This window comes from Arctopsyche grandis, chromosome 2, assembly GCF_051622035.1.
Source record: "Arctopsyche grandis isolate Sample6627 chromosome 2, ASM5162203v2, whole genome shotgun sequence".
In the NCBI taxonomy this organism is placed as follows: Eukaryota; Metazoa; Arthropoda; class Insecta; order Trichoptera; family Hydropsychidae; genus Arctopsyche; species Arctopsyche grandis.
This window is the reverse complement of record NC_135356.1, coordinates 36538059-36554357: the sequence shown is the minus strand read 5'-3', so window position 1 is coordinate 36554357 and position 16299 is coordinate 36538059. Positions and strand designations below refer to the sequence as shown.

The 16299-nt window shown below is 33.3% G+C and overlaps 1 protein-coding gene across 4 annotated transcripts in view; it reads right to left on the bottom strand.

Annotated features, from left to right (window-relative positions):
* Positions 1-16299, bottom strand: part of LOC143922884 (uncharacterized) — a 33403-nt gene that overhangs the window by 14652 nt on the left and 2452 nt on the right. For 2 of the 4 annotated variants that reach the window (XM_077446277.1, XM_077446278.1), the window contains exons 2-10: positions 8034-8172; positions 6543-6622; positions 6308-6472; positions 6157-6232; positions 2561-2682; positions 2274-2429; positions 2104-2200; positions 1973-2029; positions 1038-1199 (exon numbers count right to left, since the gene is read on the bottom strand). In XM_077446277.1, the coding sequence (XP_077302403.1) occupies positions 1038-1199; positions 1973-2029; positions 2104-2200; positions 2274-2429; positions 2561-2682; positions 6157-6232; positions 6308-6472; positions 6543-6622; positions 8034-8142 (1024 nt within the window). In that variant the 5' untranslated portion in view covers positions 8143-8172. Of the gene's footprint in view, positions 1-1037; positions 1200-1972; positions 2030-2103; positions 2201-2273; positions 2481-2560; positions 2683-6156; positions 6233-6307; positions 6473-6542; positions 6623-8033; positions 8173-16299 lie in introns of all 4 variants that reach the window. The other 2 variants (XM_077446275.1, XM_077446276.1) reach the window with 1 other exon arrangement.

The following is a 16299-nucleotide window of genomic DNA, read 5'->3' as shown; positions in this document are numbered from 1 at the left end:
TTGTTTAAAATAGGATTATAAATTTTTTTCTCGGTTCATTTTTCGAAATTATTTTTAATTAATAAATTAAAATATAAAATATTTTACCAAAATGTTTTAACTATCAATTCTTAATCGTGAATTTACATTGTGTTATATATAAAGTATTGAAATTGATCTTTATTTTGAAAATTATGTCTAAAAGAAAGACACTATATAAAACCAGGGCTGTAAAGACGCTTAAAAACCTGGCAACTCTGACTTAATCTCATAATTCGATATTTCGACTGTCTTTATCTTATGATTTGACTCTGAATCCATTTTAGTAAGACTTTTCTTGTCAACGTATAAAATTGTTAGTAATAAAAATAAAAGCAATTTTCAAAATATAAAAAATTGCCAGTTTTATCCAGGGTTTTGAAGTTCCCTCAAAATGTACCGACCCTGACTGTGACTTTATCTTATGATTCAACTCCAACTTGAACGATTTTTACAAGATCAACTTTTCTTGTCAACGTATAAAATTGTTAGTAATAAAAATAAAAGCAATTTTCAAAATATAAAAAATTGAAGAGATTAAAAAAATTGACATGTAACGCAATTTATTGAATTATTGGTAATAAAATAGGTATAAATAAAAAGTATTTATATTAATAGTGTATGTGTATGAATTTCATACACAAAAAAAAATCCATTTAATTAAAAAATGAGGGAAAATATATCAAAATTGGTGCAATTCAACAATTTTATTTATAATGTAATTTAAATTTATGATTTTATATAAAGAAATCATTAAATTTCTATTTATTAGTGGATTTACTTCAATAAAATTGGAGACACATTGTTGAAAAATACTGTAATACTATTAACTAATGAAAATAATAAAAAGGAGTCGGAGTTGGTTGATTTTTTTTACGACTTTAACTATGACTCTGCTTGAAATGCTCCGACTTCGACTACACGGCCCTGTATAAAACTAAACATTCTATTTGCTAAAATGAAACGTGAAAAAATACACATATGCTAAAAATACGGATATATGCTTGATGTTTTTGTACCATTGGATTCCGACGAGGTCATGTCCATTGGACGTAATGTGGTCGTTAAATTGGAAATGTTCGATGTAGATGGCGCAGGCATATTCAAATTTATAACCTCGACTTGCAACTGTGGCGGGGAGCCTGTCCATTTTTTGATTCCTGCCTTATCGGGATTTTTATCTGAAAAACAAAAATTAATTTAAGAAACATTTTGATGGTGAATTATCATTTAATTCACATATACATACGTATTAGTAATACAAACAGATAACATTTGGTTTCGTAAACCAATTTTCTTAAAACAAAACGTTCACAATCGTTCCCCCTAATTTATAAAACGTAATAATTTAATTTAGGGACACCTAAAAATGTTTAGGATGTATCAAATTTAAATTTTTGAATTGTTATAATCATTACACTAAAGCTATACTTATAAAATACTAAATGTATAAAAACCTAATGATATTGCATGTTTATTTGGAATTTTATTTGAATTTATAATTGTAACGAGTTGATGAGTTTTATTTACTTCATTTTATTAGTAAAATGACTGCATTTTCTTTCAAAGAATGAAAAATACATACAAGATTTTACCATAATAATAAGTCTAACTTTTTCTTTTACATTTACAACCTGCCCAATAAAAATAATAAAATACATCATTATGATATAAAAACCACTTTATCTCACATTGACTTAAATAAATAGTTTATACCCAGCTATAAACTCGGTAGCAGAATAGACGTATATGATGGTTATAGTGTTAGTAGAAAGAGGAATGAAATTTAGTTACTTACATTTCTTATGAGTTATTGTAAATAATGATTTTATTTATATTTCATATTTTACGCTTATTTTTCTAATGTTTTTTTTTTTCTCCCTATAAAATGATTGTGTACTTAAAATAACATGTTTGGTATTTAAAATAACACTAGAAATAGCTTAAAAATCACCTTGTGCCGATTTAGTAGACGATGGCAAATTTGCAGCCGCCGATATTCCTCCAGGTGCTATAAATATACGACAATTTTGTTAAATAACACGTACTGTAATTCCGAGCGGCTACAATTCCACACATACTTACGGAGATTCGGAGGAGTCGGAGGGGTCGACTTAAGTGGAATACCTCTGACAAGGTTGCTCAAAGCGTGATGTTGAATGTTGCCCTTTCTGCCGACGTTCTGCAATAAGTGAACAGCGTCAGTCATATCCGTTGTTAGACAAATACAATAAAATACTAAATAAGATGCTGACTCCATTCTTATTCGAGGTGTTCTTCGAAGTGGATGTGGTCGGGTTGTTGAGGGTGAGTGGTGTCATCACAACCGACGCTGTTGGGGAGAGCGCCGATCCTCCGCTGGACGAGGCCTCGCCTTCCTTTTCGGGACTAGAGTCGCTAGAGTGGCTATCCTGAGAAATCGGTTTGTACGGTGGAATTGTTTTAACATTTCCTCCTTTTTTCTAAAATGTAAGCGTTATCACCTTAAATAGGATAATGTCATCTTAGAATTTGATCGATTTAAAGTACGGAAGATTCTCACCAATTTGCTATAGTGATGCTGGCAATAGCCACAATATTTCACGTTATCTAGGTAATTTCCAGCTTCCTCGCACAACAGACCCAGACCTTGAGCGCACGTTACGTGAAATTGTTGTTTACAACCTAATTTATAGGGAAAAAAAGGGATGAACCATTTTAAACGAATCACAGCAATGTTTCAACAGCAAACACCAACAACGATAATACATACATGTAGTTGATCGTAACACATATTGTATTAAGCGGGCAAAACATTCATATCTGTACTCGAAGAGGATAAAAGTCCTATGTTCAAATTTACCAGAAATGTATTACGTACGTATGCAAGTGCACTATTTTATTTGAAATATTAAGATCTATTAAAAGATTAGTACATAATGCTATGCCCTTTGGTTGCGGAGGTATTTTGTAGCACCCCAGCTTAGTCGTAAATAGCCCGAGTGAATGCACTGCACTACCTTTGCTATGTCAACATTAGATTCTATGTTAACTATCTGATTCGTTATATAAATTTAATTTTTTTTTATTCAAACAGATGCCAAAAATATTATAGGTTGCAAAAATTTATTTAAATATTTACAAAATTAATTGTTTAATTATTTTAATTTAATTAATTGTTAATTGTTTTAATTAAATTTGGTGATGAACAATTATCTACATAATTGTAAAAAAAATATGGCATATTTAAAAGTATGCAATAAAATAAACATTTTGATAATTGTTTTTGTGTTTCCTGTAAAATGAACATAGAAACGATAACCTTTCCGGTACAAAAGTACAGAATTAAACAAAGGACGACAAGGATTCCTAGTATCAATTCAGACCGATAGATGTCACTAAAATACTGTTTAAATACATAGTATTACTTTTTAAAGCGCATCAATATTATCGATATAAAAAAATGTATATTTATATATATTACAGTCAAAGTGTACATATTTTCAGTTGTAATATATTACAACTGGCGTTTTTAGTCATTCATATTCGAATACAATTCAATTAATAAATTATATCTCTACAAGCGCAAATACACTTTCAACAATGTTTTAATACAACAGTTGACAGCTCTCTGATGCTTTTACGAATGTTTTAGAATTGAATAATGCGTTAACATTTTTTAGATATTACGAATGAAGGTATTGAGTACCGAATTACGACAACTCTTAAGAATGTGTTCGAAACAAAAATGTGATTTTCCAACTCAATTTACTAGTCGAGTGAAGTTTTCACGAAAACCTAATCTCTCCATCTTACCTGGTACCAACATATAGATAAATTGTATTTTCGGTTGTAATATACATTGTTTGACCAGTTGGAATGTAAAGCGCCACATGAATCAACTTACGTGACTTAGACGGAATATACTCCTAGTAAAATATATTACAATTTAAAATACACTTCAACTATAATGGTAGTTAGATGGAATATATTACGATAGCTCTTAAAAATGTGTTCAAACCAAAAATATGATTTTCCAGATGGACCAGCTTATAGTTGAACGATTTTCAGTTTTAATATATTTTGACCAGTTGGAATGTAATTTGGCATATAAATCAACTTGCGTGAGTTAGACGGAATATATTCCAACTATAAAATACATTACAACTGGAAGATACACTTCAACCGTAACATATACACATTTCTACAATATTTATTAATTGTTTTTTTTTCCATTACTATTCTTTCACGTAGATTTTGCGATTTTATTCACATTTATGCTCTGCGATACTAATAGGAAGGAAGACAATGACTGATCAACTGGCGTGACATAACATGATAACAGTAAACAGAATAAAATAAAAACATAACGAAAAAACAGTGATAATCAGTATTAGGTTTAGTATTTCCCTAAGCCCTACCTTTTGCAGTGGATGTCATCGTGAATCATAATATATAAGTAAAAAAACCTTTTCAATATTAGTTGTACATTAAAATATTAAAATAAGCCACACACACACTGATTGAGCAATTGTTTCACAGTTGAAAGTTCGTTGTTCAAAGCCCAATTGAAATCAAAAATTTTATTCGACTATCTCAATGACTATGAATGTACATACGTATTTCTATCATTACTGACAAAATCTGAATCTCATCGGGATTTGCCAATTTTAACTGATAATAAATGTCGCGACGTTTCCATACAAATTTGGCAAATATTACCCACAAAAATCATAATCAACTACCATTTGCAATTATTTCTATTCTAAAAGAATGAGAAACAACTGTATGACATTGTGAAGCCAGCAAAGCTTGATTCCGAGTATGCATTAAAAAAAAAGTCTAACACTGGTCATAGCAATAAATTGATAGAAATATATTCTATAAAAAGAAACAAAGCAATCCCAGTTGAGAAGTAGTCAATGGAAATTGACAGAATACATGCATATATGTTTAAATAGAAATATGCAGATAAAAGTGGGACACGTTTCCAAACCAGACATGTAAATACCAGTCGGAAACCACTAAAACGATTCATCAATAATGGATAAATAAAATTCAATTCGTCATTGCAATATATCAAACTGAAACGCGCAGATCTATAAAATCGACTGAATGTTCAGTTTTAAAATTGAAATCGTATATTTACATTTCAACGTCCGGTCTTTGTTTACCATCGAAACTGCAGACTGCAATATATTACATTTACATATGTATGTGATATGACCTAGCAAATAAATGTAAATATAGAGGTCAAACTGGCTTCATAATGTAGCAGCTATGGAGAATTAAACACAACAAAAAAAAATAGATTTGTTTAAAAACTTTTCCCTGTAACGAGTTCTACGTCTGGATATAGGTACATGGCTCAATAAGACATTTTTAGCCATTCATCTCATAGGATAGTGAAATTTCTATAAATTCCCTTACAACGGTTTCAAAATAAAATCAATAGTTATATTTTATTTCGGTTGTCCTTGCCGGAGGCAAACAATAAATTTAAATTATTAATTGCCAAAAAGCTTTGTAACAGTTGCAAACCCCAAATTAAGAAATTCAGATCGGTCAGGGCATCTTAGCTGATTATTAGAATGAAATATACAAGTCCAGCCTCTCCCGTTTTTACTGACTTGACGATTATTAAAGATTTTTAGAATAAATTTTTGAATTTCAAATGAAAATACAATATTTTATCAAATATTTATACATATCTATTATTGAAAATCTCAATTAGCGAATAAATCAAAATTGTTCATGAATTAAAATTGTGTTATACAAAATTTTAAGTTTAAAATCCAAAAAAGAAATTTAGCTTGTTAATTCTGAGGCGCATATGTTTTAGCAATTCAAACATCAATTTACATATTTTCAAAATAAAGATCAATTTCAATACATTGCAGCACAATTTATGAAATACGTGCAATAAACGTAATCAATAAGAAATGGTAAAAATCGAATTTATTGCACATAACGCTAAAAATACCGATCTTCACTCATTATTGATTGAAATTTAATCAGTTATTTGAATCGCTTGATGACAAAATACGACTGTATTTTAATCATCGGATAGAAAGCTTCGACTATAGACCATACAGTTCGACAGATCCAGACTAAAATACAACGACTAATAGAAAAATTACAAAAGAAAAAGATAAATACCTGATTTGTTACATTGCATGCACGCTCCAACACTAGATCTGTGGATTTTCCCCAAATCATGACATATATAACAGGTCTGCAACACATACACATACAGTAATGAAACAATGAAACATTTAAGCAATAGGCATATCGGATATCTGATAGAAACCTTATTATATCTCTCGGGTGGTATAAGTTGCAATATAATCGGCTCCATAGATGTCACATTTCCAAACCTTACTTCTGGAATATAGAGAGCACAGACCACGTGCGCCCAGCCTCCACTGTCCGATCTCTTTAACGCACCAGATCGAGACGGACACAATTCACACCTCTGCGAAAATTCGAGACGTTAGATGAAAAGCAGAAAACGTGCGAAAATTCGAATCTATAATATCACTTACGACTTTGGTCTGCCGATCAGGACTTTCACATTTTCGACAAAACCAAGGACCGATGGGTACGGTAACGATGCCATAGCAAGCTGAAATCATACAATAAACACGTCACACAAAGTTCTCATACATTCATACCGTCAATCTATTCAAGATGATATTTTGCCGATATACTGTAAATTTATACTGTTCTCGGCACTTAAGAGGGCTGTACACCTGAAACTTTAATTTTGTTGCCATTCCTTTCTTCGATATACATATATTGAGTGAATGCGACAATATATGTCAATATATGTATATATTGAGTGAATGCGACAGTTGCGCTTCCGCAAAATCGAGGTTTCGTATTCTCCAATTATCTCCTCCGAAACTGGAGCAATTTTTAAAAAAATTTCATCATCGGTATAAGAAAGATATTTTCTATGCAACTGTGCGCGTATTTTTTTTTAAATCGACCGTTAAATAAGCACGCCGGACTCTTTTCATGGGTGTAAAAAAGAGGCGATTTTATAGATGTTTGGCGGCTCCTAGCTCCTATATAAAAAATAATTAATCAAAAAAAAATAAAAACACAGATGCATGCCAATGGTGGATATCCATAGCATATTAAAAAATAATTTCTCTAGTGCCATAATTGAAGAAGGGAGAAGTGTAATACGTTTGTATGGACAAGGCGCTGGTGTCCAGCCCTCTTAATTCGTCTAATATTTCATATATTTTCATTTTCCATATAGTATTGTATTCGATATATGTAGGATAGAATCCTATATCGAATATAGATATAGGAAAGCGTCTGGTGCAATGTTTGACAAAGAGACGAAAATAATCAATAATATGTGCGCAAAGGTCATAATCACTGTGCATTATTAACATGTACATACATTATTAACAGGGATTCTTCAACAGTATTTCAACTGACTGATTGCAGTAAAAAAACACTGACTGAAGAATTGGAAAAAGCGGGATTTGACCGTTGTTAAGTGAATCATCGATATAATTTCGTTGATCCGCACACGTCAGTTCACACCCAGACGCCGACAGAACGTGAAGATCAGTTAAATGGCCCAAAAAGCGGCACCGAGGAACAGCACGACATCATTTGGAGTCATACTTGCAGGTCTTTAACAACGACGACGCACTCTGCGAGCTGTTCTCAGCCGCTGAAGACCGATGCAGATATTTCCAAATAATCGACGAGGTGGTCGCCAACGTCCGGATGCGGACAGGGCATTAGAAGAAGTGATACTCATAGATAAGTATTATATCCTTTGTTTAGTTCAGCTCGACTCAAAAATTTCCTTAATTTCAAAAAAAAAAATAAAGACCAGAAGGTTCCAGTTCCAAACTGCAAGGATAGTCTGACACCTCCAATCGGTAGTATCAGAGTTAAGTGACACCTTGAGATGTTCCCGACCGGGGTGAACTTCTCACTTCAAACATGACCCTCGCTGCACAACATATAGAAGCATTGGTGATAGGATAAATTTTACTCAGCCTCACCTTGGTGAACAGCAACAGTGCAGCCATTTCCATCACAATAGACGAGCGGATTGTCCGGCCAACCGCGCTCGTCAGAGCAAACACAGCAACCACCTACCATCTCCTTCATAGTGTGATCAATTCCATTACATTCCAGTCCCTTGAAAATAAAATAAAAACATAAATAACGCATAAATGTAGTGTTTTCATCTCACAAAGGCATGTTTAAGAAATACTTTCAAATGAGATAAAATCTGCCTCGAGATAAAAACACTAGTATATAAAAACATTATTTAGTTTATAAATTTCATATGTATATGGAAACTATTGTAAATAATACATATATACTTTTGACATACCAGGTATAAAAAAAATGTTTTCATTCTTAGCGTCGCGTTGTTAAAAATGAATTGTACAATTGAAACTTCACTACGCTTACAAAGACCGATTTGTTGATCCCAAACGACCTTTTTCAACGACGTCGAATGTCAAATGCTAAGCATTGAATTGCAACGGTCTTATTCAGACTTCTCCGAACAAACAAACGCAAATATATATATATATATATATACATATATACAAATTATATACGCTGGTTTGTTATCGAAATCGACACAAATTGCTAATAATAAATAAATCAGGAGATCAGCTAACAGGTCACCGTTTGCAATCAGCAGATAAATATTCATATTTTCATAAGAAAAATTAAATAAGAAATTTTTCAACACTGGAAAGAAAATCATCCTTAGAAAAAAATTAAAATCGGAGACTTTTTGTATACCCAGTATATTCTTTAGATGTATGTATGTGGAAGATTTATAAACCGAACCACAGATTACTTCACAAATCTTGACATACATCATTAATAAAACATGCTGACACATAGTAAGACCTCGACTCTTGCCAATTAAATGCAATCGGCATTGAGGAATAGATACAGGAAACCTCGCATGCAACGTTTTGCAAAATAGACAAAGATAATCAATCAGAAATTATGATCTATACTCGACTTTCAACAAATGTTGGGTCATGAAAAAGCTCTTTGCCGACTAGTATAAGAGTCAATCCTGAAGAGGAGACTAGTCGAGTCGGTGAAACCCAAATAGATCAAATTTCACTCCCTGAAAACGTTTCAGTAGTTTCCGTTTAAACATTAAACATCCTGCAAATCAAAAGTTGAGATCTTACTGCATAACATTATCTAATTCTAGTTAATTTTTATTATAATGTATATAAAACGAAAGAGATGAAGTGGAAGCAATCAGAACCTTGGTATATTAAAATTATAGCCATTATTGTACCACAAAGTGTTTCAAAGATTGAGAACAATTGTGTGAGATGAGCATGTTGTTCAATAACGTGATTGAGCGACATTATCTTGAAAAGAACCACATTGTTGCTAAACATTATACCATGTAATTCAGTTATAGTCATATCAATTAAAACAACCATTAAGATACTAATTGTTTACGCCGTCACACCATGTTTCAATACACACTACATAAATCTATATGAATGATGCTTTTGCGCAATGACGAATGTTGCGAGATGAAATATGAAACGAATGAAATTATATGATTTGCTCGTCTATTGTTGTTCGCGTGTCACGTCACATTACTCAATTTTGACAAAAGCACAATGCATTCTGAAAGTCGTGTACTCTCACAAATAAACTTCAATTTGAAGGAAAACTCTCTAGTCTGGGATTAAATCTTCAAAGCGGGAAGCTGTAATCTTTGTTAGAACGGCTTCTTTGAAATATGCACGTAATTTCCTAAGGTCCCTGATCGGATTGGTCGGGATACTGATGAAACCCTAGACACTGCATTTACACGTCGCGCTTTCAGCAGGTTTTCAATATGTAAGGGGGTTACCATCTTATATATTGTGTCAATGAGTATGGTTAGATTTATTTTTTAGTATTTGTATTGCTTTTTGGTAGAGCCCGGATAGCTTGACTAGTCATCAGAGTCAAACTTGCGTTGAAAGATCTCAACTATTTTGAGAAAATAATCACAACCAATTTGGTTCAAACGGTCTCGAATGAGCTATCCGGGAACCAAAAAAAATTAAACTAATCTTTGGAAATAATAGTAGAGTTGCATAAGTTCATGAAAGTTATAAAAAAAACAGCTCCTTGTGGAATTGCAATTGGGAGTCTTTCAATTCAGGGCACGGACCCCTTTCAAAATTCAAGTTGCAGTACCGTTAGATAGTATACCAAAACTGATGGTCCGTAAGTCTGAAGCTGAGGCTTTGCATAGTAGACCCATGATTTAGTATGAGAATCCTTTAATCTAGGGCTCCGAGCCCTGCTAAAGTTTTAAAAAACATCAAGATAGTATCCCAAAATGGATGGTCCCAAGTCGCAAAATGAGGCTATGCTTCCAGGCAAACAGTCACCCAAGTTATTCTGTATGGGAGTCCTTCAATCTAGGACTGCAAGCCATTTTAAAACCAAAAAAGGTTTTCAATACTTCAAGACATTATCACTAGTCACCGGAGCCTGAGGGGGCCGTGTATTGTTCAAAGGTTGTAAATGCATTGTTAAAGGTTTTTCGAACAATGGATAGCACTGTGACTATCCTACCTCTAATTATCACAACCCAATAAATATATACATATAATGACACAAATACAAAAATCAATCGAGATACGAAAAGTCCAATTATAACCACAAAGCAGACTTTGGCGAAATGGAAATCGATCGTGAAAACGTGTGAACCGACACATTTCCTAAGCTTCGTCTCATTCCCTTGGTAACCGGCGGCGGCCATTCGCTACAGTCCAAAAATAGCTCCCAGGTACATCAAATATGGCAATTAATATAATGGGGGATGGGAAATTTAGAAGCGACACATTTTCACACAAAGAAACGAAAAGAAATCCTCATCATAACACATACGCAGTATAATATGAGTAAATCCATGGTATTGATTTTCCGATACGGTCGAGGTCCTCATTTCGTCCCCAAAATTATTTTAGATGGGCGTAATCTTGAAACCGACACCTGCCGACGGAGGATCTCTCTGACGACCGTGACATCGAATAACAAAGAAGAGCTATTTGTGTAAGGGCAAATATGCTGTCTAGACGGTTTTTCCCCTCCAGTGTAGAGGTTAAGAGGCAATTATTTATGCCCTTTTCAACTAGATTTGTTGTATGCATGTCTGGGAAGCTTACTGTGAAAAAAAACGAGAAAAAACCTTCTAATAATAATATTCGTGATAACGATTTTGCCGACGCGAAAGTTTGCATCGCCATTGTGTGGTCAAGGAAATTTTTTCGTTGTTAACCACGTTACCAGTTGGTTTATGACGACACGGCTTTGAAGAGACATGAGTTGAGCTATGACCATCACTTGAAACGGGAATTGCATGCCTTATTCTAGTTAGTTACTAAATAAAATCGTTCAAAAGGCAAACCTTCTAGCCAGAAACGTATTTACGCAAGTACTATCGAAAGTATTTCAGTTCACGCAAAAGGTCAAAATTACATGGAACCAGATAAAACACGTGGCTTGTTTATATTTAAAGTAATCATTGAATATGCATGGTGTCTAATGCAAATATGTAGATGGGAATTGCGCATGCAATAGACAGAAAATCTATCCAGGTCTACAAAGCCCAGGTCGAAGCATATTTATTACCTATATTGATTTATTGCCAGTCTATTCCAGGAAACTCCCCCACCCTGTCTAGGATACATATACAATATGTCATTTGTAGCGATATTTCCATTTCAACATACATATAATCCAGATATAGATTGTCACCCCTTACATTCTCCATATGATACATATGCGCCATCAAATACACTATATTATTTCCTTCTTTGTGTCTCTACCATATGGATGGGCGATGAACGAAACTTTGCGCTATTTGTTCAATTTTTCTATAACCATTTTTTCAGTTTGTGATAATTAGAGGTAGGACTGGAAGCGTGCTTTTTCCAGGAAACAGGGCAAACTTTTTCCAGAAACAGGTTCATCATAAAAATGAACAAAGCACAGCAAACAATGAACTGCGCAAAGTTGGTCCGCTCTTTAGTGATATGTACATATATATAAAAAAAGGAGGTGCCACTTTAGTATGCAGTCTACCTTCACATATCTACTTTAGTATGCGATCTACCTTCACGTTTTTACTTTAATATGCGGTCTCACTGTCTCAATTCTCGCGTGTAACCAAATAATACCGATCCTAACAACCTAATCTTAAAAGAATGGGGCCAACCCTAACTTAACCAAACCTTACCTGACCCTTAAATAAATAGATGCTGGCTGCTAAGGGGTGACCGTCACCACACCGAATGTTAAAAAGTCGTTTACCATTTGTTCGTTTACCATGCATACATATGAAAAACGGTTAGTATATATATATGTACGGTCTCCGTGACGAGACAGAATGTTAAATTACAGAAACGCAAATATCGAAAATCGAAAGATAAAGAATACTTGCAGAACATTAAAAAAAAAAACAAAATGAATTCGTTGAATCGTTGAATAGAAATATCCAAAAAAGCGGTCTCCATGACGAGACAGAATGTTAAATGACAGAAAACGCAAATATCGGAAGGCAAAGATCGAAAATCGAAAGATCTTAAGTCGAAAGATCAAAAAAAAATGGTGCATGGTAAACGGTACATACTCACTTAATTTGCGCGAGCAGGATACAACAGGAACAAGAGGAACAGGTTTCTCCTCCCGTATTAATGTGCGCGCGCAGAATATGGGAGGAAAAGCCTGTTCCTCTTGTTCCTGTTGTACCCTGCTCGCGCAAATGAAGTGAGTATGTACCGTTTACCATGCACCCTTTTTTTTTGATCTTTCGACTTAAGATCTTTCGATTTTCCATTTTTGCCTTCCGATATTTGTGTTTTCTGTAATTTAACATTCTGTCTCGTCACGTAGACCCATATATGTATATCAGTGGCGTGCGGTAAAACTCTCTCTCCCCCCGTCGTACATCCTCAGTTAATTTGCGCGAGCAGGATACAACAGGAACAAGAGGAACAGGCTTTTCCTCCCGTATCCTGCGCGCGCACATTAAACAAGGCTGTATGACAAAAAAAAGAGATAATTTCACCACATGCCACTCATATATTATAGTACCGTTTACCATGCACCCTTTTTTTTTTAATCTTTCGACTTACGATCTTTCGATTTTCGATATTTACTTTTTCGGGCTTTTCACTTTCGGTCCCGTGAGGTAGACCCGGCTGCTAAGATATGTTTTTTTTGTGAAAATATTGATGAAATAAAACTTAAAATAACTTAGCAGCCAACATCTGTTTATTGAAGGGTCAGGTTAGGTTAGGTTAAGTTGGGGTTGGCCCTATTCATTTAAGATTAGGTTGTTAGGGTCGATATTTTCTTCACTGCTGACGATATTTTGATAGAAATGCTTCGACAACATTATGGGGCAGCAGGAAAAAACAAAAATTATTATAAACAGGTCGGCTACGATACAAATAAAAGAAAATAGTCGACTGCGATTCATACTAAAGTAGCACCGAAAAAGATTTGCTTTTAAACATAATAAGGAAAGTGGCTCAGATACGCAATATGGGATACAATTATACATGTATTTTTATATTATTATCGATTTTCCTGAAAACTTGAATCACATCTGTGGAGTTTTTTTCTAGATTTTCAATACGAAATTTATCATTGCGCGCATTCATATTCATAATATTTCAAAATAAAAAATAAATCAATAAAAAAAATCTAATTTGATTAATTCCTCCAAATATTCATTATTTTTCAAAACAAAAAACACAAACAAAAAAACTTTATTGTTTCATTTTAATTAAAAAAACATTTTATAAATCATACAAAACAAGATGCACCATAATTTCGATATGATTTAAAAAAAAATCTTTTTGTTTTGTAATTATATAATTACAACTTTAATCTCCCAGACATGACAAATGCTGATGTTTTGTTATTGAATTATATGTACACTTAACCGTATAAAATTACAGAGGGCAACAAAATTTATTATCTTGTTTATGCAAAATTTGTCAATATGCTTAAACTTTGACATTGGAATTGCCCCCATCAGCACCGATAATTTACGCTACAATGAACGAATTAGAATATTCAAGACTAGTAGGAAGTAGGGAGTCCACGAGAAGATCTGGAATAAACTTATGTACGTACATACATTGTCGGACATTTCACTCCACGGACAATATTTCGCATATAAAGTTTTTTATAATGTTGCAAATTTCAATTGTAGTCCATCTTACGTGAGACTTACTAGAATCGAGCATGCTGTCGCATTCGTGCAATGTGTTGTAACATTGGAAGGACGTTAAATAGATACTTTATAATATTATTACAATATAATTCAATGCAAGGTCTTTATAAATATTACTGTAAGCTTTGCTGTCCATAACATAACGTTGACAATTACTTTTATAGTCTAAAAATATAAATTTCCATTTATATAAAACATACGTATTCCATAAATAAATTAATAATATCAACAACTTACGTATCTTATATCAAAATTCACAAAAAATAAAAGTCAAATTATACGCACGAACAATGTTGTATCTCCTCGCAAAAGTGCAATACGAAACTGAAACGAAATGTAACTGGCCATCGCGCGTCAAGTGGGGGGGGGGGGGGGTTGAAAGCGATAGCATAGATCGGTTCAACCATAAAATAAATTATTTTATATTATAAATTATAACAATCAAAAACGCCACATCTAAATCGAATAAATACATAATTTCATGTGTAAAAGATTACAGTAATATTTAGAATGAATTCAATAAACATAAATATCAGTAATTGGAAATATGCGAGATGTAAAGGCGGTTTAATCGCAGCTGATTTATTTTCTGATTTTTCCAATCGCTTAAAAGTGATCCAGCACAAAACAATTAAAGGTATTCAATCTTTACGTTCATTATAAATTCGTTTCGAATATTTTAAACTTAAACATATCAAATCATGTATTTGTTTGATTCAGATGTGGGGTGTTCAATTGTATGTACTTCATTTATAATCCTTTGTTTAAATATTTTTATTGTAATATTGATATCAGGAAGGCCTAACAGGTAGACCCCAATGCGCTTTCCCAGACAATTAACTACAAACATTGCAGCATTTTTTATTACATAAATTAATTAGTGTGCCTCAATGGTAGCGTCAAGTGATCAGTGGGTTCGAGTCGCTATACTGCTGGTTAGAATTGGAGGGTATTTGTGACTCCAAATCGATCGTTTCTTATCAGAGTTTGCCAATTTTATCTGATCATTGTTGAAACAGTTCCTCAAAACGGGCGAAAAATCATCTTTCATGTTTGTCTAAAATCTTCTGTATTTATTGTATGTACAATTTGTAAAAAATATGAACAAATCTAAAATCCATAGATGTCTCAATGGATTAATTCTTCAATTAATTAATTAATTATTTATTTCGTGTTCTTCAGCTTCTGGAAATACAGTGATTTATATAATAATAAAATGCTGCATTGTTTGTAATTAATTGACCATGAAGGCGCATTGGAGTCTTCCTGTCAAGCCTTCCTTGTATTTTATGTAAAAAAATAAAATAAATCGCTGTATTTCGAGAGGCTGAACGACACGAAATTAACAATCAATTAATTAATTAATTAATTAATCCATAGAAACAACTATATGGATTTAGACTTGTACATATTGTACATAAATTAAATTCAGATATTTGTGACATAGCAGGCATTGATGATTTATTTGATGGAGGAACCGTCTCAACAATGAAATCAGGTAAATTGGCAAACGCTAATGAGAAGCGATCGACTTGGAGCCGCAAATATCCAAGTCTGACCAGCAGTATTAAAGATTAGCATGGGATCGAACCCGGTAACCTCTCTGTGCCAGACATAAACGCAACCAGCGAGCCAGCAGTATACAGCTTTATAAAAAATATTATACATATATAAACAAAGGATTGCGCTAAAAAATATATATTATATACTTGTATATAATCTTGTAGTGTATACTAAAAAGAGCTATCGTTTAAGTGCAATCGGATTAGGCTGAGGCGCATCCCTGACACTGTGCGACCGTTATAATTGGTTTCGAGGATTATCTCTAGAGTAAGTGCAAGTAGGCTAAACAATGGCCACCGAATTGGTCCCTTCTCAGAAGTGACTGATACCGTGGGACTGAGTGTCGTGGGAATACATATGTAGAAGATGCCCTAAGCGGCCTATCCGTTATTTAATCTTTGGAAATAATAGTAGAGTTGCATAGTTCATGAAAGTTATAAAAAAAAACAGCTCCTTGTGGA